Source organism: Phaeoacremonium minimum (assembly GCF_000392275.1).
Source record: "Phaeoacremonium minimum UCRPA7 unplaced genomic scaffold PA7_03_scaffold_504, whole genome shotgun sequence".
Classification (NCBI taxonomy): domain Eukaryota; kingdom Fungi; phylum Ascomycota; class Sordariomycetes; order Togniniales; family Togniniaceae; genus Phaeoacremonium; species Phaeoacremonium minimum.
In genome coordinates, this window is record NW_006921406.1 from 320875 (window position 1) to 345943 (window position 25069).

Sequence of the window (25069 nt, forward strand, 5' to 3'; positions counted from 1 at the left end):
ATGCCAGCTACTGAATCACAAGCCCCGACAAACATGGATACTCCAGAATTTGCACATATACCCACCGGCGCATCTTCTCTCCCAGACGATGCTCCTACGCAAGCATGGGACCCTTACGGCTCGGATCTTGAAGACGGCGAGATTCAGGAAGACGAGCCATCCGGAAACGGTGACTCCATGGACCAAGACAACACCTCGCTCAAGTCTGGTGAAGCATCTCCTTCCCCACCACCCTCTGATTCAACTCCCAGCAGCAGCTCGTCTTCCTCCGGCGACTCTGCGTCCCGTGGCGCCATTCTTCTCCGCGCGGTCCACGACGCCTGTCTCATGGCCACACAGCGCTACCTGAGATCTCACCACAGCAACTGGCGCCTCCGCAAAGGATCCCCGTATCCTCCACGATCTGCTGCTGGAAATGGATCGAGCCCTGCTGGCTGCAGCCCCCATTCTACGCAGTCTTCCCCTCATGGCTCCTCAGCCGGCTCCGACGCCGTCGAGTCCCACGGCCATAGGAACAGCCCCCTCGGCAGCCCGCCACGGAGCGACCCCAATAACAACATCGACACTTTCGTCCCCACCGGCACCGACTCCGTGCTAGCCAACACGGCAGCGATCTGCACACTCATGTGGCGCCGCGCCCAGGCCACACGCCTGCTGTCGCTGGGCGCCGAGAGCGCGGCCATCGCGGACATGCGCAAGCTGACGGTGTGGGCCGAGGTCGTCGTCCTGACGAGCCGCCGCGCCCGCGTGGCGCCGGACCCGGCGCTGGCGGTGGCGTACATCATCGCGGCCGGGCGGGCGCTGTGCCGCTTCCTCGAGGACGAGGACGCGCTGGCCATGATCGACGATGCGCTGCCGATCCAGTGGATCGAGGTTGATCTGGACTTGGACTACCTGGGGAGTTTGGTCCATTAGACGGGTTGGGCGGCAGCTCTCGTTGAGTTACGGCGTTTACGGTACCCCTGAGATACCCCTGAAATTCTGTGGCATCCGATAGACTTCTTCTGGCGCGGGACAACATTCTTGGATTCTGGCTTTTTGGTTTTCTCGGCGCAATGTATTCGGAATCTCAGATGGTCAGCATTGAATCGATGGCACAAGAGCGCACAGGGTGTTGCTCAACGAAGAGCCATCAGTGGATCACAAGAAATATTGTCAAACTGGGATGCGACTTAGATTTAGAGGCTCATAGTGAAAATTGCATTATGAGAAAATTTGCTTTTCATTACCTGTCCCAAAAATATTTTCCATTTTGAGGAGCGCCGCAACCGGCTCCGAATGTAAGGCGCAATGGCGATGCACATCTATATGCGTAGAGAACCCAGACACCAATCTATGACGAAATCTTATCCCTTGTAGGCAGTTTAGCTGCCTCGTGAGTTGTGAATATTCAGCACCAGGATATCCGTAGCGCCGACCTTGACCAGGTCGTCCATGACAGGCGCAATCTTCTTCTTCTCCACCATGACACTGATAGCCAGCCATCCGTCCTCCTGCAGCTGTGTGATAGTCGGAGCACGCTTGCCAGGGGTAATCTTTGTCGCCTCGGGAAGTCGTGATCGCTCGACGTTGTATTGGCAGAGGACGTATCTCTGGGCGGTGATGACACCCTGAATTCGTGAGGCGATCAGGTCCACCATGTCGGGATTTGACGGTGAGCTTGACTTGATGAGAATGGCTGAAGAGTCTACCACTGTGTCAATCGCCTTGAGACCGGCGGCTCTCATGGTCTCTCCAGATTCTGTTATGTATCAGCATGGCTTGCTTATTAAAGCAGTTGAAGCCCGAGGGAGACATACCAACTAGATCGACAATACCGTCGGCAACGCCAAGCGCACAAGCAGCCTCAACACTGCCAGTAAGCTCAACGATGTTGGTCCGTAGCTTCTTCGACTGGACTGGCGCCTCTGCGCCGTTCGCCGCGTCCTGCTCTAGCTCCAGACGGGCAAAGTACTCAGAGGCGAGGTGGACGAAGCTTGTGCCAATATTCTTCCCCACCAGATCCTTGGGATCAACATACTGCCCCTTCACCGGCACCTGAACCTGGAGCTTGCAAGCACCGAAGCCGAGGTCCATAACCGTCACGCAGCTTGTCGTGGCATTGCTGTCCTGTGGCGTGGATTCGCCAGATATCCTCCGGGCCCGTGCAATGATGCGTGTGCCAGCATCGTGCTCCTGCACTTGGTCCAGACCGGTAATGCCCAAGTCGACACGGCCTTCGCCCACAAACGTAGGGATGTCGGCAGCGGGGAGGAAGACCAGCGCGATAGGGAGGTTCTTGACGAGGGCAATGTCGAGGCGGTTCTCTCTCCTGAACTGGATGTCTGCGCCTTCAAGCAGGTTAAGGGCAGCTTGCTGCAGTCGGCCCTCTAGGAGACGGTTAGACTAAGGCGCAATGGATGTAACAGGCAGAGGGTAGGACGCACTCTTGGGCACGGCGAACAGCAGTCGCCCCTCTAGGCTTTTATCAGATGTTAGCGCCTTTCTTCCATCCATGGCATTCGACATTGCGCAGTGACATATGCAATGGAGGGTACATGATGCGCACTTTAAGCAAAACTGCTTGGGGATGGGAGACGAACTGATTTACTAGATCCATAGTGCGCGCAGTTGCGCAGCTCTTGAAGTAGAGAAGCGGCGTAGACGATCAACACGGACGGCTGACGGCCGAACAGTGGAGGTACTGCGTGACGTTGGGCTGGCTTCACAATATGATTGAAGAAGGGGGTATTTGCGACTTGTCGACGTACGTTGAGGACGAGGAAGAAGAGAAAAGGCACAATGACTCAAGCTCGCGGGGCAGTATAGAGGGGCAGAACCAGCGCAAGAGTGGGGCACCAAATCTCTGGACAGCAATACCAAAACAGCCGGATGCACCAGCGACGGGAGGGAAATATCTAATCTGATTACGAGATGCCTCTACCCGTGAGTTCTGAGTCAATTGACTGGCTTGAGACTTGTCAATTGCAGCTTTTGGTGCCTCGGTGTGGGTATAACGCCAACCTGCGGTGTCGTTCTTGTGAAGATTTCTGGAGCCACGTTCCTGTATCGGAGTCGTCACTGGCGGCAGACGGGAGTGACCAGCGCCATTGAAGGGCGGGGCACACACTTCACTTCACCCACGCAGCCGCAGCCTTAACGTTTACCAGAGGCCTGGCAAGCTTTGGGGATAGCGCATTCTGAAGAGCCGTTCCTGGCTTCTAGGCCCAGCGGTAATCAACGTGTATGCAGGTGCGGGCACGGGAGGCTCCATCGCCGTTGATGAATTGCATCATAATCGATATATTGTTTCTTTATACTTTCCTACTCCTTAAACCGCAGAGACTCACCTCTTGTCTATTGTCAAGTTGTGTAACAACAGTTGGATCTTCCTTAGATACTCCAAGCTCGAGCTTACGGGATACCTGGTTGCACTACCTTGAGGACAAGTTTAGATTGACTGAGAGAGAGAGAGAGAGATCTCCAGATAAGAGAAGATCTGTCACGGTTGAATCGATAGAATGAGACAGACTTCCCTACCTGCCGTAATGTAGACTTCTCAGTCTACTTTGAAGTAAATGCTTCTTCAATAGTACACGCTACCTTCTTCGCTATCCCGTGTCAGCGATAGTCTCTTGCTCTTCGGCACAGCCTCTTATTTGTCCACCAAGATTCGGGTATAGACGAGAGCATTGCGTGTTTTACAATCGCTCGGCGAGTTCGCCGCATTACATTAGAGGCCGGATTGAACCTGCAGGCCCGCACGTCAGCAGTACGAAACCCAGCCCCATATCGGGATCTACAACCGTTTCCACATACGGCCGCGCGCTAGCTCAAGTACCCCGAGATATGACATCCTCCCTGTAGCGCTGTCGTCACCAGCACCCCTTATCGGGACACATCACGCTCCTTCCCGTGGAACATCGCATTCTCAGCTGTCTTGTCTCATATTATATTGCCAATTCGCGAATCTCTACTAAGCCGTATCACCACCATTCATTCATTCCCTCCCGCCGCCGCCCCGAACGAGCTCCCCATCATCAAATCTCCCAATTCCCTACCAGCGCAATCGAATTACGTGCGCTGCTAGCACTACTTGACTTGTCCTTCTTGAATATGGGCCGCGTCTGACACGGCATGCCGGTAAGCAGCATAGTCGCGTTGCCCTCACTACTCCCTCTATCTGTACCTCTACCGGTGCCTTTCGACTGGCCCGCCGCCTCCCAGGCGACATGATGCCCGAGACGTCGAGAGAGAAAGACCCGACACCGACAGCAGAAGTTGACGACAAGGACATCACAGAGCTCTCGAAAGAACCTGCCGCGACAACGCCCAGCAGCGCGCACGCCTCGGTAGAACACTTGGAAAACGGCCACGCCGATAATCACGAGGAACAGGAGGTAAAGCGGCATTCCGAAGACTCGTCCATTGGGGCGTGGGAAGACGCAGAGGAAGGCTCCGACTGGGAAGAAGACGCACTCGTCCTCGAGGACGATCCCGCCGAAATGTCAAGCTGGTCGGGGCAGCCCGACATCAAGGGCAGCTCCGAGATAGCACGGATGGTGCTCCTGAATGCCGTCAGTGTCGGCATGACGTTTACATGGGGAGTGGAGATGACATGTAAGTCCCAGCATGCATTCAGTCAAGGGTCGCTTTGTTTGCTGACCAGTTGTAATCAACAGACTGCACACCCTATCTCTTATCGCTCGGTCTCACGAAAGGACAGACGTCCATGGTCTGGATCGCTGGGCCATTGTCAGGCCTTGTAGTACAACCAATAATAGGCGTGATCTCAGATGAATACAAATCGAAATGGGGGAGGCGGCGGCCTTTCATCGTCGTAGGATCTCTTCTCGTGGCCGGCGGTCTCCTCACATTGGGCTTCACAAAGGAGATTGTTGGACTGTTCATATCGGACGAGGGTGCTAGGAAGATTTTGACCATAGTCGTTGCTGTTTTTGCTCTCTATGCAACAGACTTTGCTATCAATGCAGGTACGTACAAACGCTGGCTATCACCGTTCCCTGCTGACAATGAAACCCCTCAGTCATGTCTTGTTCAAGAAGCTTGATAGTAGATACCCTTCCGATTGCAAAACAACAAGCTGGAGCGGCGTGGGCCAGCAGAATGGCTTCGGTTGGACATATCATTGGTTATGGCGCAGGAGCGATTGATCTTGTCAGCTTGGTCGGCACAACTTTCGGCGACACGCAGTTCAAGATCCTAACACAGGTCGCTGCTTTCGGGATTCTGTTCGGAGCCGCCATCACTTGCTGGGCGGTAAGCGAGCGTGTCCTAATCTCTGTACGACATGACCCCCGCCGCGCCGATGGGCGATTCAAAGTCTTCCGACAAATTTGGTCAACGCTATTGACCTTGCCGCCCAGGATACAAGCGATTTGCTGGGCGGTATTCTGGTCTTGGATCGGGTGGTTCCCGTTCCTCATTTACAGCAGTACATGGGTTGGCGAAACATACTTCCGGTATGATGTTCCTGAGGATGCTAAGGACTCCAAGGACGCTCTGGGAGATATGGGTCGAATAGGCTCGTCTGCACTGACTGTCTATTCCATCGTCACATTTCTGGGAGCATGGATTCTGCCCTTATTCGTCAAGGCTCCAGATGATGACAGCTTCACTCACCGACCTCCCCAGAGCATCGCTCGCTGGGTGGAGACATTCAACAAGTTCAAGCCGGATCTACTTACAGTGTGGATGTGTGCTCATCTCATATTTGCTGGAACCATGATATTTGCCCCGTTCGCGGCGAGCTTCCGCTTTGCAACTTTTCTCGTCGCGGTCTGCGGTATCCCCTGGACCATAGCCATGTGGGCTCCAACGGCTTTCCTAGGTGTAGAGGTCAACAAGCTCGGCGGTGGCGAGCTAAACGGCGGCGCATCCTACCGCCGGCTGTCAGCCGGATCTAATATCGAGATGGCCACTCGCCGCGACTCATTGCGCCTTGAGCATGGATCAGACGAGCCGCAGGGAAACTCGGCAGGCGAGTTGAGCGGCGTTTACTTTGGCATATTGAATATTTACACGACCCTACCACAATTCATTGGCACCTTCATAAGCACAATTGTGTTCGCCATCCTGGAGCCGGGCAAGAGCCCCGAGCTGGCCACGGACGCGCACCCTAGCGAGCACCACGGCACGGACGGCCCAAATGCTATCGCCGTGTGTCTGTTCATCGGTGCGATCGCGGCCGTTGGCGCAGCATATGCGACGCGGAAACTAAAATACATGTAAAAACAAGTCCAGACAGGGCATTCAGTGTGAGGAGTGGGCTGAGTATAGCATATGGCGGCGTTTCTTTTCCTTCCTTGGCTGGTTGGCAGGCAGCAAAGGCACTCAACCTGTACGAGTATGATAAAGCCCTAGATTCATGTGTCTTTTTAATGTAGCGAGGCTAAAATTTGGGGTCATGGCGTTGGGCTATTTGACGGCAGCTGTCATAAATGAGTTAAATACAAATATACTGATATGATGGGTCATTAAAAAGACCAGACCAGTCGGAATTCTTTTGGGCTAGATGATGTGTAAGAGTTGAGGTCAAAAATAGGGTTGCTTGAGTTGATGACTGATGACAACGTTATATCAAATACGATATCTCCGCGATGGGTCTCTCCTATCCTTGTCGTTTCTGATGTGGGCATGATTTCCTTCGGCCTCCCACAACGATTTTTGAGAGTTTTCGACTGACTCGTTCCATCCAATCTCGAAAGGGGATAAATCATATATAAGATAAGGTATCACAAGTGAGAAGGACTAATTGAGTTGTCTCCTCAACGCGAGATAAGCTAGGTAAGTATATACCTTGCTAGTATACCACAACTAACTGATATGAGATAAGACTGGTAGGGTTTTGCTGCTGGCACCACAGCAAGAAGCATAAGGTAGAGATCATCCAGCAACCCTAGCCACGCCTAGCTTGTTGAGTTGTCAAAAACTACCGTAAACAATTCTACCAGCATTAGTGGAAGGCCTACCATTTTCGGTGCAGCAGGCTTCCAACAAAATACCTGGAATCCTGCGAAACCTATGCCTGATAGAGGTTGACATCTGAGGTCGTTGCCCCTGCCCCTGTCGCCCCAAATGTAACCTCATTTGACCGTTGGATAGCCGCCGTTTGCGCGATGGACCGCTGTGGAGCCCCTGAGCATTGGCATTCGAAATTACGAGTCGTACTGCGTAGACAGCAAAACTAGCCCATAACCCGGCCCTAATAGTGGCGGATAGCGCATCTGTGAAACACCGGGCCATAGTTGATTCTATATCAGCACAAGGATCACGCAGAAATCAATGCTCAATTGAAATATTGCAAAAGCAGGTACGGTAAAGCCAAGTACGGTATGGGTATGATGCTGTGAAAGAGACAAGCAGAAATGGTTAACGCAATGAACATCAGGCCTCGTCAAAATTATTACTCGGATATCCTTCCCTGCCCCCCTTAGCCCCCCATCACTGCCACGAATCCTGGCGGCTTCTTGAGTCCGCGCTCGTGGTGCTCCCTGATACGGAATGGCTGTTCAGAGACTCCATCTTGGCCATCTTTTTCCTCTTCTCGAACTCGTCCAGCAGCTCGTGGATAGTGCCCAGGGGAAACTCGTGAATCAGCGGCCGTGTAGAAGCTGGGCACACATTTGACTCGTGGTCTTTGAACTCCTCCATCGCAAGATTTAACCGCAGTATCTGCTTCCAAGACACGATGGCATCGCCGATGAGGAAAGTCGGTACCCGCGCCATGGCCATCTCCTCGAGGATCCACCGCCGATGAAAGAAATCGCGGTTCAGGAAGTCAGCAGTGCCAATAGCGGTATCAGCTTTGGGATCGAACAAGTCAATGACAGGTATTGCCCATTCGTGATGCGGTGAATAGTTCTCGGGGTGTGCCTCCTTGTCGCCAGGCTCCTGCCACGTCTCTGGCATGGCATGGTCGAATGCTTGAATCAGCTGGATGCCAAGGTCCGTCTGAGGTATCTTGAGGCCGACCCATCCCACAACCATCTGTGCTTGCTGGTAGACGTGGTACATTATGAGTCTATGCTTTGAACTCTCCCTCGAGTCCATTCCATTGACGCAGATACAGTCGATCCAAACTCGTAGCTTCGGTCTGCCGTCGTGCTCCTTTCCTCCAAAGTGCTTAAGCAAGCTCTTGAACCATCCCGGTGACTGGCCATCCTTTTTCTTCCCCAAGTTCTCCTGGCTTGCCTTTTGGATTGCTGGATAGAACACGGCGCGAACATGCTTTAAGGCCAGGGCGATATGAGTCGGTACCGCGATAGGTGATCGATCCAATATAATCCTATCCTGCTGGGTTGGATCGCCGAGCAACGACGAGATGGCGAGAAACTCAGAGTCCTTGTGAAGAGGGCGCGTCACTAGACGACAGACGACCTGCTCGTTGATACTGTTGGCGGGCTCAATCTCCAAAAAGCGAACCTCATCCCGAGATGTGCTCAACTTTGTGTAATGGATCCTCGGTCGTAAAGTATTTGACGCCATCGTCACATCGGCAGTCGCACATGCACCTCGCTTTGTCAGGAAGGAGAGATAGGAAAGACGGAAAAGGTCTGCATGTCAGTGCATGAGCTCATTTTGCCAGCTTTGCCACAGCGCCCCTAACGGTGAGCCCACTTTCATCGCCCACTTTCAAGGCATTTCTTCTTCCAAACTACCGCTGTTGGCGTAACGGCGATGGACTGACAAGGGCTCTTAGTCTGGGACATCCTTTCCTAAAGTAGCCTTGGTACCATATGTGCACGTAATGGCGGTGAGGGATCATCCTGGTTGAGTCTCTCGGTTCCAGACCCTGGGGCTCCAGTACTAGCTCCTCGCCTCGGTCCATTTCCTCTCAAACACGTCTACCGGGGAGGCGAACGTTAGCGCGTCCAGGGTGAAGATACTGTGTCGTGAATATCAGAATACCTAGACCAGGCTTCGAAATTTGCTGTTAATCTCTATAGCCCCACCATCGTTATCAAAAGTAGCAACACCCTGGGAGGCAAAGTCGTGACTCCTTAGACAGACTAACGTTGGTTTCCCCACGGTGGAGACGACACAATAATGGCCCTTTTGTTGGCAAGGATCCCAGCTATTCCCCTCCTCCGCCCTCACCTTTCTTATTATTTCCCATGCTTCTCCAGCTGAATGGACTGTCCGAGCGTAAAAAGCGTTGAGACACTAAAAGACACCAGTCTGTGCAACATCGTGAACGATGGCACCCAGCGCAGTGATCACACCGCCTCCGAGCCGGTCCGGGACGCTCACGCCGGACAATGCCCGCTTCGACCATGCTCGGGAGGCCGATAAGCCCAAGGCGTATACGGATGGGCGCTGGATCAAGCTCCCGGAGGCCCTCTTTTCATCGATCATGTCGGTGGAGCCAGAGGTCAATCCATTGCACGCAGCCTCGAAAGCACTGTCGGATGACTGGCTCCGGAAGTAAGAGCCAATTGCGCGTGTATTTTGCTATTGCAGACTTGTAGATACTAACCAGAAAACAAGTGCACTGCGGATGGATGACAAGACAGCAAGCATATGGAGCAGGCTGGATATCGCGTACATGAGCGCCATTTGCGCCCCGCGTGCTGATGTAGAGACGTTGAAACTCATGAATGATTGGAATGGTTGGGTGTTTGGCTTTGACGACCGTAAGTCAGCATTCCAGACCCAAGACTAGACAGACGCAGGGCGGGCCGAGCCGCCATGCGTGAGCGCTGCATGCGACCCAACGCTTATGCCGTCTTTTATACTTGAAAACTGCGCAATGGGCTCCGCTGACAGGAATGCGATGTCTTGCAGCCTTTGACGAGGGGATTTTCGCGAATGATCCCATCAAAGCCGCTGAAGAGGTTATATTTACGCTCTCAATGCTAGACGACGTACATCCAGTGGTATCACCAGAGGAGAACCCGCTGAGGCATACACTGCAATCTTGCTGGATGCGCTTCAGGGAACGTTCTAGTCCTGGCTTGCAGTACCGATGGAAGAGGCATTTGACGTTATACTGCATTGGCGTGCTCCAACAGGTTGGCGTTCAACATAGAGCCTCAAGACCTACGGTTGAAGACTATATGGATATGCGTGCAGGTTGCGTGGGAGCGTATCCCTGCATTGGACTTATGGAGTAAGTAAGCACCGTACACCATGTAATTGTCAGCCGCGAGTGCGACTGAGCATTTTCCGAGCGCCAATTGCACACCGTTTGCACAATTTTGTATCCGCATCGTCAGAACCCAGCAGGGCGAAGTTGCGACTGTTGTCAAGCTTTATATGTGATTGGCTCAACAATGCGAGTTATGACTGGCCATCCTGCCGGTGATAGGCTATTCGCTCAAGCGTGCCCAATCAAATAAGGAATTACAGTATTAACTTCTTACCAACATAGATATGCCGAAGGAATTGACCTGCCTCAGTATGTTGTGGATCATCCGTCCTTGGCAGCGATATCGCGGATTACGTGCGATTTGGTGACGTTGTAAGCGACAACCCACTTGCGAGCTCCCTCCATATTGGTCCTGGGCTAATCACTACATAGGCAAAATGACCTATGCTCATATAGGAAAGATCTCATAAAGGGCGAGGATACCAATATTATATTTATCTTGAAGGATCAAGGAATGAGCGACCAGCAGGCTGTTGATCGGATAGGGGAAATGCTGTATGAGTGCTACCGAAGATGGTTTGAGGCATTGAGCAACCTCCCTTTCTGGGGAGAGAAGATCGACCGGGATGTTGTGAAATTCATTAACGGCTGTCGCAATATAGCCCTTGGAAATCTCCACTGGAGGTAACTGAAACACGGCTTTCCCCACTGATAGGCGTAATGATTGGCTGACGGGAGACTTCTAGCTTATACACATTCAGATACCTGGGCACTGACGGTCCGGAGGTTAAGAGGACACGGATGATGAGGCTGCCTTGAACTTCGGAGTTGACACTGATATTCGGTATGTCAGTTCATAGAGCTTTGCATTGCATTTCTGCAATATATCCGGTTACATGGGCGGTTTTAGCGTTGATTAAGCAACATACACAAACTAGCATCAACAGATTGACTACTTGATACATTCTCCGTAACACTCGATACTCTGCAGGGCTAACTTCGAAGTAAATGAATTACAAATTTTATGGGGGTATGTCTTATCGTATTGTCATGCGTGGGCCACTGCCAGTAGGCTTTGACTTAAAGATATAGTCAAAGTAAAAGTTTGCATCAACTGTAACGCATAGTAGTTTAGCCAGTATCACCAAGCATCGGAAACCTTTTATGTTCACTCGTGAAAATCTACTTAATCTATCTCAACATTGACTCATCAAACTCAAGGAACAATGAGGACTCGAGTAAGGCTGACGTGTCGGGATCTGGTGTGGTCAAGGATTGAGGTATCCTGAGACGAAACTCATGCAACTTCCTAATCGGCGCTGCTGGTAAATTTTAGAGACCTTGTCGCTGCCTTGCTCAACTTCAGCTCAGTTTTCAATCAATCCTCATAAAACTTGCTCAGCCTACACCAGATCCTACTCACGTTTTCGTACTTAGCACTAGAATAGGCTCTTCATCCCTTTTCCAAGCCCTCAGGCTGTAGAACCACTCATATCATCCTGCCTAATCCCCGAGATAGCTATAGTGTAACAACTACACTATTGCCGCTACACTATCCAGCAAGAGATTAGCATTGAATACAATGACTGCGTCAAATTTATGAGGATTTCACCCTTACATCTACGATACCTCCTCAGATTGTTGTGCTAGGTTACTGTTGTAAGTGGCCAAAGATAGCTTGTTCAATTAGCCAGCATTATTGTACAGGAAGCTTCAGTTAGTGAGGAAGAGAAAAGACTCAAAGCATGCTATATTTCCTCAAGCATTTAAGGGATCAAATATCCTAGACTAGGCATATGACTTGGCCTTCTACCTGGCACCAGTCTTTTGCAGGCCGTCCTGAATCCTCCGCAATTTATAACAGTACAAGACTTGGGAATTGTAGTGTAATTCTAATTTCTTTACATCAAACGACTTTTGATAGGATCCTTACTTCAGAGATTCTGGGCCACTGACGACATTCAAGTACAATAAAGGTTCGACATAATGTCTAACCTTCTGCTAACTCCCAAGCTAATGCGGGCTTGCATGTCCTAGTTTTGTCATTCACGAGCAGGTTCTACCCCACCCAGGGAACTCGTGCTATCAAGGCTGCTCTTGAGCGCATTCATCTCTTCGTCGAGCTCCGGAGGCGAACAGTCTCGCTTCGCCGTCTCAAAGTCTACCACAACGACATCATGCCCATCCCGCACAAGAAAGTTATGTTTGTTGATATCACCAAGCTTGATACCGAGCTTATGCAACCGGCCCAACGCCTTCTTGCAGCCGTCTATGTCCGCTGGCCCGGCGGCTCTCGCGCCTTCCACCCACTCAGCGATGAAGCCAATCACTCGCCCGTCTTTGCCCTCGGTGAGATGGCCAAGAAACCTAGGACCGACGCCACTGCCACTGATCCATTGATAGGCCGCCGTCTCAACCTCAATAAAGGGGATTTCCCAAGGCCAGACCGCGAGTTTGATGAGCACGGATTTTCCGCCATTGACTTCAGGATGCGTTGAGACGTGGACTCGTTGCCTCACTCGGGTTTGTTGCGTAAAATCCAGCTCGTTGAGCTTCACAGGATGCCAAACGTTCTTTACCCCGGGAAATTGTACTGTCTCGGTCCTGACGAAGGTAGCCCTCTCCGTCTCGGGGTCCCTGGCCGCGTGGCCGTGGTTCCAATCTCCAGTTGGAAATGGTGGAAGGAGCTCGTTAAGCAGGATGGGCTCAAAGGTCCGGTCGTCTTCGGCCCCGCGAAATGTGCCTGGCGCTGTGGATATGTACCTCACATGTTGCCCGTCGACAAGGAAGCGGTAATCGCTGTCGTTCGTGTCGTCAATGTCGACAAGGCATGCGAGAAGCCGGACATTGGTGTTCCTTTCTTGAGGGCTCATAACTGCGCAGAAACGGTGCTGAGACGACAAGAGACGCCAGCGAGATCGATGAGGTGCTCTGGATGCAAATGGCAGCTACGCAGCATGACTCCTTGGGACGGCGTGATCGAACAGGAGTTGTTCAGAACTGGAAGGTGCGCCGAGTTGGAAGATCGGAGCCTGGGAGGACCCGGAGTGCAAGACAATAAATTGTCTCAGAGCTCAGCGATGCCGTGCTCCGGCTGGCAGAATAGAATTCGGGACGGAGAAGTGGGAGTGTAGGCGCTGTGGAAGTTAGTCTCTGATGGCGGAGTTGCAGCCAATTAGCTTTTCCTATTTGCCGCCCAAGCTGCCTATGTGAGGTGCGTATATGGGCCGCTGTTGGCACTATGCAGGCCTCCTTTCCCAAAGACTAAGATATATCACTAACAGACCCAGAGCTAGCACGAGGGTCAAACATCTGATAGCTAATGAAATTTTATAGTAACCTTACCGCACTGGGCAATCTTCGCGCACTAGTACGCCTCGCATAACCGGGCACATCTGGCTGGGAGGCACTTCTACCAGGGAGCAAGTGCATATTGTCCACTTAGAGACTTGATCTTCTAAACCAGGACCGGTATGTGCGGAGAAGATGCAAGAAATCCAGCGCCACCGCTCAGCCTTCTGGTCGGCCTGGGGATCATTTTGCCGCGTGCTATCTGAGCAGCTTTTTGCTGAGAATAAGAGTTCTATATATAGCAAAGACAATATATAAGTATTAGGGGAATTGTACCTCTGGAACGGTACCAAGGGTCTTTGACGTACTGGTCAGGCAGAACAGAATGTTGTCTCAAAAACTACAGCCGAGATGCTACAGATTTTCACCTTCAATACCACATGACTTCATTACGTGGGATGAAATCCATTGATCTATCTCCTCCCTATTTGAGATCAGACTTCTTTGTAGAAGAGAGGAGGGACATTTGAGTCTTTCCACGGAACAAGAAGATATGAGTTTGTGGAACATCGTGTCGTGTTTGCTCTTTGGAGTTCGACTAAGCTGGATGAATGTGGTGTTTACTAATCAAGGTTGTCGACGATGGCTATGATTGGCACACCCCCAGATTCGTTACAATATTGGAGAAAGACACGTGGGATCGTTTCGGGTTGCGGTCCTGCTTTCTCTTTGCTGGTGTGGCCGTGTTGCAGTGGCCTTCTGTGTGAGAGTATTGAACAATGGAAAGCGGACTGGAACGGTCCATTGAAGGGTGTCGATCCATTTGCTACTGTCACTGTCTAACTACTCCACCTAACTATTCAGAAGTACGCTGACACGGAATATAGTTTCACGATCTCTTATCAGAATTTCGAACCGAACTCATGTTTGATAATAATGACCTAGAGAGGTCCGATTACTACTTCCTATTGCTCCAACTTCTCAATGTTTTTTTAAAATGGATCCAAAAATCAGCGGATGACGTTGACGCCATGATAGAACAATGTGGCATTACAATCGAACAAAGTATACGATCCAGCTCTTCGCCCGCCGAAGTCGAACAAAAGACGTTAGCATCGAGGATCATCAAGTCAGATTGGCAGGTAAACCAGCGTTACCAGAAATCATGTGTGAAGCAGTTGCTCGATCGAATCGCTTCCCAGTCAGAGGACGCAGTTCGTCTTCGTGATGGAGTATGTTACAGTGCACTCTATACCTGTTGAGAGTAGTGCTATAACGCAGTACAGCATACATCGCAAGTATGGTCTAAGCTTCTGAGACTAGGCCAAAGTTCAATGATCTAGATAATAGCATTCTAGATGATAATGACTTAGATAACAACGTTCTAGACATTAATAACCTAGTCCTTAAGTCAAAGGCTATTAACACTTATTCTATAGCTCTAAACAATCATCCAAAGGCCTTTCGGAGAAAGGTCGCTATTCTGCTTTAGATAATAGACGTGAAATGGTGTTCTAGAAGACGAATCTGAGTTAAGCGATGTAAAGGATATCGAGCGCTCCGGCTATGGGCAAGGATCCCTAGACAGACTGATGCTGTAGTCTTAGAATCTCTAGGCTGGATATCTAGCAGACTGATCAAGGCAATTGGTGCCTAGGACACCACGATATCTACAATCTTAAGCAGAATGCTGCGCTTGGATGGAACCAGACAGACTGTTCCGAAGTAGGGTGACTCCATACGAACGAGCTGGGGATACCCTGACAACGTGACTTAGGCCTGACAGGTCGTCAACTAAGTACAGCTATGTCCTCGTAGTACTACCTTCCAAGAATGCGGTACAGTTCCAAGTACGATACAAGTGACCTTTCCACCATCAACACTCTCAAACTCATTTGTACATTCTCCATCGCTGAACAAGCACAACTTGAATTGACCTCCACCATCGAAGCTATACTGAGAACAACCGCGGGAATCAATAGGGCTGCATCCAACACTGCCAGAACCACCCCCAGAGGTATTTCCTGTTCCACGGCATGCCTGACCCGGGCTGTAGCAGTTGAAATGCCAGGTAGACTGCAGGTCAGGAGCTGCCTCGCGAACCGAGTGTAGAATTTCACCGGGACCTGCCACCTCCACATGGGGCATCGCACCGACACCCGTAGCCATGAAGAAAAAGCAAATCAGGGCGAATCTACGATGGTGTAAGAAACGATTGGCTCGCCATTGGGAATCCATGACTGGAGAAGATCGCAGGCGTCTTGATATTTATCTCCACTTGGCGCTGTGAAAGTGACGGTGGAGTCTGTGCGTGATTTCTCTATCACTTCAACGCCGATTTTAGAGAATTCTGTAATGACTTTCTTGACTCTATCCTCCTAATATTACATCTCTGTTAGCTCACGTTTCCTGGTATTATAAGGGTCGGCGAGAGAATCGAGTGGGAGTATCCCCCCACTCTAGATACTGTACTCTGAGAGACGTCAAAGACTTACTGAGAGGGGAGTAGCGAAGTAGCAAGTGAACTGCATAGGGACAGAGAGGGAAATATTGATTTAGAGAATGAAAAGTAGGCAAATGTTTGTTCTTAAATATTTTGAGGCCGATAGAATTGAAGCCCGAAAGGAATGAACCAACAGACGAAAGAACCGAGTTTAAAAAGAAGTCGGGCTGGCAAGACTTTTCGGTAGCAGCAGGCTATCAGGGCGTGCTCAGTATCTTGCGAGAATCTGTTATCGATCGTCTATGCACCATAAAGGCACATGACCCTCAGAGCCAATCATCGCAAGGTAAGGGCATAGGCAGCAGCAGCAATATATGTCCCGTCAGGATCGCCTGACCCGGTGCAAAACGCCCGGGCCGGCCACGAGCTAAGCGCCAGCCAGGCTCGGGGGAAACGCTTAGAGAGCCATCGAGATACTTAGAAAGGCCCGCCAATAAGGAGTCGCAGAGCCGCTCGGCTACCCCTTTTCACTCTGCCTTACTCGTATATGCAAGAACGGGCCTGACACTGTGATAGAAACATATAACAACCAACAAACAGGGCTGCCCGAATGGGGTGAGTAAGATGAGGGAAATAGTTAAAAATAGCCATTCTAGAGGAAGAGGGGAGAGAAACAGAGATCCGTCCATTTGAAATAGAGCCAGACCTAACTGCGATTCCGCTACGTGTCCACCACTTAAAATGATCATAGAATTGGGGGGAAAGCCGTTCCTACCATTATGCCTGTGCGTGACGAATAGCCGTGTTAAGTACCTCGTCCGCCTGATAATGATCCAATTACCCATGCCCTCCTATGTTCGTCTAACCCTCTTAGATATCTCTTTGTTGGCTGGCAAGTTCTCCTTTGCTAGCTGCACGTTGATTCCCGCTGTATGATCTACACCCTGTAAAGCTCACGGTAAGTTGGCGAGCAAATGCGATGAAACAGGTCGAGCGCGTCTACTATAGGTCATCCCTTCTCCCACGCCCACTGATAGTCCTCACTACCTTGTGTCTACACGTCCTCGAGCGCAAAGCTGGCACCTACACCAAAAGCACCGGAGAGCGGATAGGCAGCGTCGCCAATGAGAGTAATGACACCATATAAGACACAGCTCTCCAGTCTAGTCCCAGAAAACATGGCAAATTCCTGTGTCTCGCCCTCGGCCGCCAGCTATAGGACCTAGAAGATCGGCAAGCAAAGGTCCCAATACTCGTCAAGCAAAAGTCTCCAGAAGATTGGCCCTCGAGGAACCCCTGAATACGCGCGGTGACCTTGAAGACGTCGCCACCGAGCGGGCACAGAAAGACGTACTTGCCGCCGATATTATGCCAGACCATGGACCAATCACTCCCAAAACCCGCAGGTTACCACTAATCTGAAATACCTTTATTGCCCAAACAATTCGAGGCGTTCTGAGCAATCAGAAGGCTCCCCTAGGGCAACTACGACGCCATCTATCAGGACGACGCGCTACCCTTTGCTGGCGATAATGATAACAACGAGGTGGACAAGTCTGCCGACACGAGAGACTACTTCTCGCCCGGCCTCACTTTCTCAGTTATCACCAAGCTCTCACATTCATCACAATGAGTCCACCACGGTGGCCGCATTTAGTTTCCGCCCCAGTCGACCAAGAATTCCAGTATTCATTCCTAAGACCATGCTATGCAAAACATTAGAGTTTGAAAGCACCCCTGATAACTCCGCATCCCAAACATAAGGGATCGGCAAGGACTTCATATCCACACCGGCATATTTGCATATGAAAGAGCGTGAGGCTTTTGCAATCTTGGCTACGAGGGATTAAGAATGCATGAGAAGGACAGCATTGACGCCAAGGCGTTTTTGATAGTGAGGACGTCCGGAGCATGGCATGGTAGGAGTATACAGTGGGCCATAGAGCGGTTCTGTGAGGGCAGAGCGAGAAGGCTACATAAACCCTTTAGTCCCCTCCTCTGCCATTATTTCCTAGTCTAGTTTGTGCAGCTAGCAGCTAGCAGAGATGTTCTCGAAAACTTCCTATTATGTTCACGCACTATAAATGACAACTTTTGTCTGTCTCTTCTACTTATGTGTGCCAACTGCTCCGCGCTCCAAGAGCACAGCGACTCGTCGCAAACCTGCCCCCAAAAAATCTAGTATCCTTGATAAGCTCTAGGGAAAAGCGAAACGTGGGAGGAAGCGTAAGTGCTGCGGTAGAGACAGACGAGCCAGAGCCGGAACCAGAACCAGAACCAGAAATAGAAATAGAAGTAGAAATATTGCTGGCGCGAGACGCATTTCCAGGAATTGGATGTCAGTTACGCCAGCGAGACCGACATGGTAAAGAGCCCACAGCGCCTCGGCGTCGTTCCGTACGTCCCCAAGGCATTTGGGGATATCGGGATCTTCAAAGATAGATTTAAGAGTCTTGCCGCTGTATGACACCGTGGTAAAGGCCGATTTTCCGAGGACCAAGACGTCGATAAGTCATAATGTAGCTTCTTATAGATGCTCACAACATCTCTAACCTCAACTCCGTGCCGTGCCTCCAACCTAGTTCCGTGGCTGCTGAAGTGCTCATATTCTGGTCCCGAGAGCTCAATCTTCAGGATAATCTGAGAGAAGGACCATGTATCAAGTTCACGACTAAGCCCTGGCAATGAAAGGCCCATACATTCCGATGCCTGTGTACGCGCACGAAAGGGGTTAGCCTGGCGCGGTCTGCTTTTGAGTATACGCTGGCCTCTGCTAGGATGTCTGAGAAGGTCTTCTGGTCTAAAGCGTCCAGTTGCTGTTTCCCGAACTTTGATATCGCATCTATCTTCGATTCATCCTGCCCGTGAGTAGCTGTGATACTAACTTCTGTCGTCTGGACTTTAGACCGCTTGAAAACAATTCTGAGTCGGGAAGCGGGCACAGAGACCGGAATCTCTAGGGAATGGAAGCCAAGTTAAGCCTTCGAGTTCTGAACTTTTACTGCTCGATTGATCGCCCATGACGACAAGCTATCATATTATTCATCAGCCTTCGCACAAAATATGCACCTAGCAAACTTACCTGTGGAAGAGAGATACATTGATCAAGCGGCAAATCGTACAGCTCATCAATCTTTTGCAGACGAGAATGGTCTTCGGCCAGCATCTTGAAAGGTTGTGCGATGCACGTTGTGGAGTTGGTATTTGGAGGAATGACGCAGGCGGTGGTCGAGAGGAGCTGTGGTCGAGAGACGGTGGAGAGAGATGGTGGAGGAGGAGAGAAACGCGCTTGTTCGCCTCTGGCAAGCGGACGAGCTGCGCAGCAGATTTCTGCTTTTTCTCCTGCTAATTTTTGACAGGCTTGCTAATGTAGCATAGAAAAGGAGTCAGCGAGACAAACTCATTTATTATTTTCTCCCAAAGTTGAATGGACAACTAACTCTGTCTCCCCCAGCTGTACTGTTATCGTGACATCAGCGGCCGCTAACCAATATAGGACTAGTAGATCAATTCGTCAAAAGTGGGCCGATGAGGAGTGTCATCATCTCAGATGCATTGTGTTGTGGACTTGATTTTGATTATTACGGTACAAAGAGATCCACGCTCCCTATTTACACCCAGAACCAAATAACACTTCAATTCGCCTTCCCACTTTCTTCCGTCAAATGACCCGAAGCACCTCTAGGACATGCTTGCGCATGCCAATGTGTCGTGGGATCGATATTGAAGAGTGCTCGATACCGCAGTTGCAAGATTATCTAAGCAACTCATCCTTCACATCCAGGGAACTAGCCCAGTGCTACCTTCGTCGGGTTGAACTCGTCAACCCTCGTTTGAGGGCTGTTATTGAGACGAATCCAGATGCCTTGGAAATTGCCGACCAACTCGATAAAGAACGAAAGAATGGCGTTGTCAGAAGTCGCCTACATGGGATCCCTTATATCCTCAAAGACAACATCGCCACCAAGGATAAGATGCAGACGACTGCAGGGTGTGCTGCGTTGCAAGGTACTATTGTTGCTGCAGATGCACGCATTGTTACTCTCTTGCGGGACGCTGGAGCTCTACTTCTCGCCAAAGCGAACCTGTCCGAGTTTGCTTCAATGCGGGCATCCTATTACGCGGAAGGTTACTCTTCTCGAGGCGGACAAAACCGAAATCCGTACAATCTTGCCCACCATGCAGGAGGCTCAAGCTCCGGAAGCGCCAGTTCACTTGCCGCGAACATGTGTGCATTTAGTATCGGCACGGAGACGGACGGGAGCATCATGTTTCCCGCAGATCGCAATGCCGTAGTGGGCATAAAGCCCACAGTTGGACTAACGTCCAATGAGGGCGTCATCCCAGAATCTCCGAGTATGGACACCGTCGGCCCTTTTGGTCGATCAGTGGAGGACGCGACCATTGTCTTAGATGTTATCCAGGAGAAACTCGTGGTCCTGGATATTGACAATCACCATGTGCAGCCAGTTCTTTACACTTCCTGGCTCAGCACTAAACATGCTCTGGTCGGGGCAAGATTCGGCATGCCATGGAAGAGAGTGTGGGAAACAGCATGTCAAAAAGCTGGAAGGGTCGATTACAATTCTCTCATGGAGTTGATTCGTAAGATTGAAGGAGCCGGTGCACAGGTTTTCAAGGTTGACTTCCCAAGTGCCGATGAGATAGTTCCTCCGGATGGCTGGGACTGGGGATATGGCGATGGCAAACCGGGCTCGAAGCTATCGGAATTCGAGGTCGTAAGGACAGAGTTTTATCGCAGCCTGCAATCGTATCTCAGCCAACTTGCCGTCAATAGCGGAAGTATCAATTCACTCGAAGATGTAGTTGCTTACAATATCCAACACACTGCTCAAGAGGGAGGCATCCCTAGAACACATCCAGCATGGCCAACTGGTCAAGACAACTTCGACAAATGTATTGAGTCGAAAGACTGGCCCGAGGATGTCTATCTCAAGGCACTGGAGTATATTCGGCAGAAATCGAGGGAAGAGGGTATTGATGCAGCGCTACAATTTGAGGGGAAATCCTTGGACGGTCTGCTTGTGCCTTTACAAGTAGAAGGCGGAGTCGCCTGCTCAGTTGCAGCGAAAGCCGGTTATCCAATGATTACCATTCCGGTCGGTGTCAATAATACGGGCGTTCCATTTGGAATGGGGATCATCCAGACTGCAATGCAGGAGCATCTGCTGATCAAGTATGGGTCGGCTATTGAAGACCTTGTCGGTGGCCGAATGTTACCACAGTTTTTGAACCTCGAGGCTGATAACTATCTTTACGTTGGACAATCTCCAGAGAAGTCGTCAATGCTATAGCTTCTCTATCAAATTTATACAGCTTTTAGCTTGTTCCCTCTCCATCTCAGACCAGACCTCCAAGATGACTCCGACTTACGACCATCATTTAGCCCCAAAGCCTTTTCCTCATCGTGCTGTTGTCCACCGTTCATGATTCTCACAATAGCGAATACCATGATGATGATGCCAATGGATATTGGACCGGTGACTGTCCAGAAAAGCTTGGAACCAAAGTTGGAGAGATCCGAGAGGCCCATTCCAAAGCAGGAGGTGAAGAATGTGAGCGGGAGGAAGACAATTGTGAGGGCAGTGAACACCAAAATCGATCTTGCCTGCACTCCAGACCTTTTAGCCTCTTCTACTGCCATGTTCTGCTGTTTGGTGGCTATGTTTCGCTGATCGATGGCAAGTTCTTGCTGCTCGAGGACTCGAAACTGGAGAAGTACATCCAAATGACGATCAACTTTGCTCTTCAGTGTTCCCCAGTGGTGAATGATGTTGTTGAAGTCTTTTTCCACTAGATCCATCTCTTGTTGAATTAAACCGCGCATGGCTTTCGAGGGGCTATGGTCGGGGTGAAAACGGACCTGATGATTTTCGAAAGGCGGGATTCCCCATATGGGAAGCTCACGTTTGTTCTCCTCAAGGTATTCGAGTCCATCGAGAACGGCCTGCTGAAGGCTGAAGATCAATTCCACGTGTTTCCTGTCGACAGCACGTTTATTCTTGAGACTTGCAAACACCTTGTTCAGCGCTCTTTCAGGAGCGTCCTGCATCATCTCATCGTTTTCAATCGAGACTCGCGCCAAAGTGTAATAGAGTAGTGCGCAGTCCGGTTGTTGACGTAGTGGATCTTCGGGGCGAAGTAGTCGATCTGCAACGACTTTCAGTAGTCGAGGGGAGCCAGAGCTTAGTAAGGTATGTTCTCTGTAAAACTCTAGTCTTTCGACATGATCATCCCAGCTACCATATGCATAGACGTCTTCTTTAGCCGCATATTGGTGGACTTCCCGGAGACCGGGTCTGGCCTGATATGCTGCCTCTTTGAGCAGCTGGACTGCCCGGATATAGGAAAGACCATACTTCAAATCCGTCAAATAGGGGCTCTGTAGCTCTTCCGACAAGCTCGGGTGACGATCTAGGTATTCCAGAAGGAGCATATATTTCTCCGATCTGAGCCACTGTGTCGGACTGACCCGGAGCCCTAGATATTCCGGACATCCAGGAGCTTCTCGGTAGTATTTCCCAATTCGCTTGTAGCCTAACAGAGCTCTGTCAGAAAAGTGTAGAACAACCTGTCAACCGAGGAATCAATACCTGGCATGTCTTCATCTTCAAGAGTCGCCCGACCAGCTCTGCGATCTAGCTCCCTCAGACGTTCTTGCAACATCACAATTGGCGACTTCTCGAATAAGGCTGGATCAGTGCCCCATTGCGAGAACCTAAGGTCAGATCCCCAAAAGCTACCAGTTTTGTAGTATTCGACGAAGATCCACCTCACGCGATCGACACAATCACCTGGCTGTAGGATGTGCTCCGATGAAAGCACTTCTTCGAGAGTGAACTCTGATCTTCGCATGGAGTTCCGCGAGTATTCGATTATCACTACGGAGGACTCTTCAATTCGTGGAAAGCATTCAGAAGTCAATGCAAGAATTTCCGTTCGTGTGGGTTCGTCAAGGGCAGCTTTAGATGCTATAGAGCGCATACGCAGGTCCTCGAAGAAGAGCTTGTCCTTCGGGTTATCCACCGATTCTTGCGTTATAGAATTGACTCGAGACTTCCAGCGCTTGATCCTTTGAGTGACGTCCTAGTTAGCCGACAGTCAAACAAATATTCGGGGGACTACCTTTTAAGTTTCTCGAAAGCTAATGCACTTTGCTCGGAGCGTGCCTTTCTGAACTGCTCATGGATAAATTTCTCCCAGTTGACTCTGCGATCCGCTCGGTCCAATGCCCCACAGGTAGAATTTCTCCGCTTGTGCGAGGTCACCAGCTCACCATCTCTCAAATACTTCCCAGAGTCTGCTAAGTTACTCACAGACACTCGGCGTTTGATGACGGGGCTAGGCTTGTTGAACGGCGCAGGGAGCTGTTCCCGCCAGCTGAACACTTTCTCGGGCCTCATAGCTCATAGCTTTCCCAGAAAGAGATTCGAAGGAAACTGTGAATGATTGAATGATGGATGGAGAAGGGGAAATCACTCGAGGGCTCCAAGCTCTAGGAATATGTTCATCAAGAAAACTGTCCTATGGACAGTGATATATCGTAGCCGCTGAGCTTTGTTATGAACGCCGAAAGCTTGACGCTCCGAGGAGGATATATAAAAACCCCGATTCTGTGCGACAGAAATATCGAATCGAAAGGCAGTCGGCACTCCAAAAGGAATGGAGTTACTTATGACTGAAAATGAGGGAGCCAGACAGACGAGGCTCCACGCTCAACCAAGTCCTTATTTCCATACTTGGGACGCATCGCACTGCCCGAGCGTTTACGCCACCTCTACCTCAGAATTATGCAGATTATCTCGGCTGGGAGCTGCGTTGCCATACCAGGATTTCAACTCGCTTTCGTCCTCATTTAGTTGCTCTTAGAGGCCTGTGGCTGATAGTCACCATCAAACAAACGGGGCGCTGCAGTTGAGTATTTCCTAATTCTAGTGAAATGACACAAGTGCTGCCGACACCAACGCAGGTTGGATGGTCTGAGTAATTTTGGCCCGCGTGGATGTAACCAATGCAAGTGAACGTGTGCACGCCATCTTTGACAGGCGCTGGGCCGCTGGGCGTCAAAATTGCAGCTGAACGGGAAGAAGCAATTTGTCGTCTTGAGTATTGGACAAGGTCGCTCACAGATGTACGGGGCCGAGAGGCCAAACTGGCTCAAATTACTATTTATAGTATCGAAACCCACTCTTCCCGTACGACCTGACATACATATCTGTTGGTTGCCCACCCCTAAGACCTTCCGCTAAGCTCGAAATTATCTCCAGCAAACATAATCCACCGCTACAAGCACTTGTTTTGAAAGATCCTTTTCAAATAGTTGATCCCTTTCTCACGCTATGTCTAACGGGTCATGGCGAGAGCGAGCCGCACACAAGGTGGCCCAAACGGCATCAAAAATACCATCCGAATGGCGCATCAGTGCTGAAGACTGTGATCGAGCTAGGACGACGAGAAATATCACAGGGCCATTTATCCGATCCTTTCTTCTCGAAAGAGAAGTGGAGATAGTTGAGTTGGACAGCGAAAGCCTCGTCAGAAAAATCGCATCGAAGTCCTTGTCGAGTCTCGAGGTTGCGAATGCATATTGCAAAACAGCTGCAGTTGCCCATCAGATCGCAAGTACACTTATTGTTGATTTCACACTTTCCTCTTAGCAATTTTCTTATGTCTATTACAACGCTAATACGTTTATCGTGTCAGAATAATTGTCTTCACGAGATCTTCTTCGAAGAAGCGATTGCCCGCGCCAAATTTCTAGACCAGTATCTCTCCGAACATGGCCGAACAATTGGTACTTTACATGGTCTTCCCATCAGTCTTAAGGATCAGTTTCACGTCAAAGGCAATGACACCACAATGGGATATATTGGATGGATTGATACTTTTGAAGGGAACACAGATGAAGCGAGAACTCATAAAGTTGAGAGTCAGGTTGTCGGCGAGTTGTACTCAACAGGAGCTGTTTTGTACTGCAAGGTAACATCAAAATGTTACACTCTGAATAAAAGTCATATCCATGCAGTTTGCTAACATTACCGTTACTTGTTGCAGACAAGTCTCCCACAGACTCTTATGGTAAGTATCTTGGTTCCATATCCAAATACAATTGGGGACTAATTGCTTATAGTGTGGAGAGACGATCAATAACATAATTGGCCAGACGCTCAATCCCGTCAACCAGGAACTTTCGTGTGGTGGATCCTCTGGTGGTACATATTTCC

At 50.3% G+C, this 25069-nt stretch overlaps 4 protein-coding genes across 4 annotated transcripts; 2 read left to right on the plus strand and 2 right to left on the minus strand.

The window, feature by feature from the left end:
• Positions 1–33: 33 nt before the first annotated feature.
• Positions 34–915, plus strand: UCRPA7_7252 (hypothetical protein; the record flags this gene model as incomplete). The annotated part of the gene is made up of 1 exon (XM_007919785.1): positions 34–915. One exon carries the CDS (start codon positions 34–36, stop codon positions 913–915), a length of 882 nt encoding a protein of 293 aa, XP_007917976.1.
• Positions 916–1364: 449 nt separating this feature from the next.
• Positions 1365–2496, minus strand: UCRPA7_7253 (putative atp phosphoribosyltransferase protein; the record flags this gene model as incomplete). The annotated part of the gene is made up of 3 exons (XM_007919786.1): positions 1365–1741; positions 1800–2369; positions 2427–2496. 3 exons carry the CDS (start codon positions 2494–2496, stop codon positions 1365–1367), a joined length of 1017 nt encoding a protein of 338 aa, XP_007917977.1.
• Positions 2497–4211: 1715 nt separating this feature from the next.
• On the plus strand, positions 4212–6231 carry UCRPA7_7254 (putative general alpha-glucoside permease protein; the record flags this gene model as incomplete). Its single annotated transcript, XM_007919787.1, has 3 exons — positions 4212–4599; positions 4776–4973; positions 5027–6231. 3 exons carry the CDS (start codon positions 4212–4214, stop codon positions 6229–6231), a joined length of 1791 nt encoding a protein of 596 aa, XP_007917978.1.
• Positions 6232–7443: 1212 nt separating this feature from the next.
• On the minus strand, positions 7444–8487 carry UCRPA7_7255 (putative heterokaryon incompatibility protein; the record flags this gene model as incomplete). Its single annotated transcript, XM_007919788.1, has 1 exon — positions 7444–8487. One exon carries the CDS (start codon positions 8485–8487, stop codon positions 7444–7446), a length of 1044 nt encoding a protein of 347 aa, XP_007917979.1.
• Positions 8488–25069: the final 16582 nt, after the last annotated feature.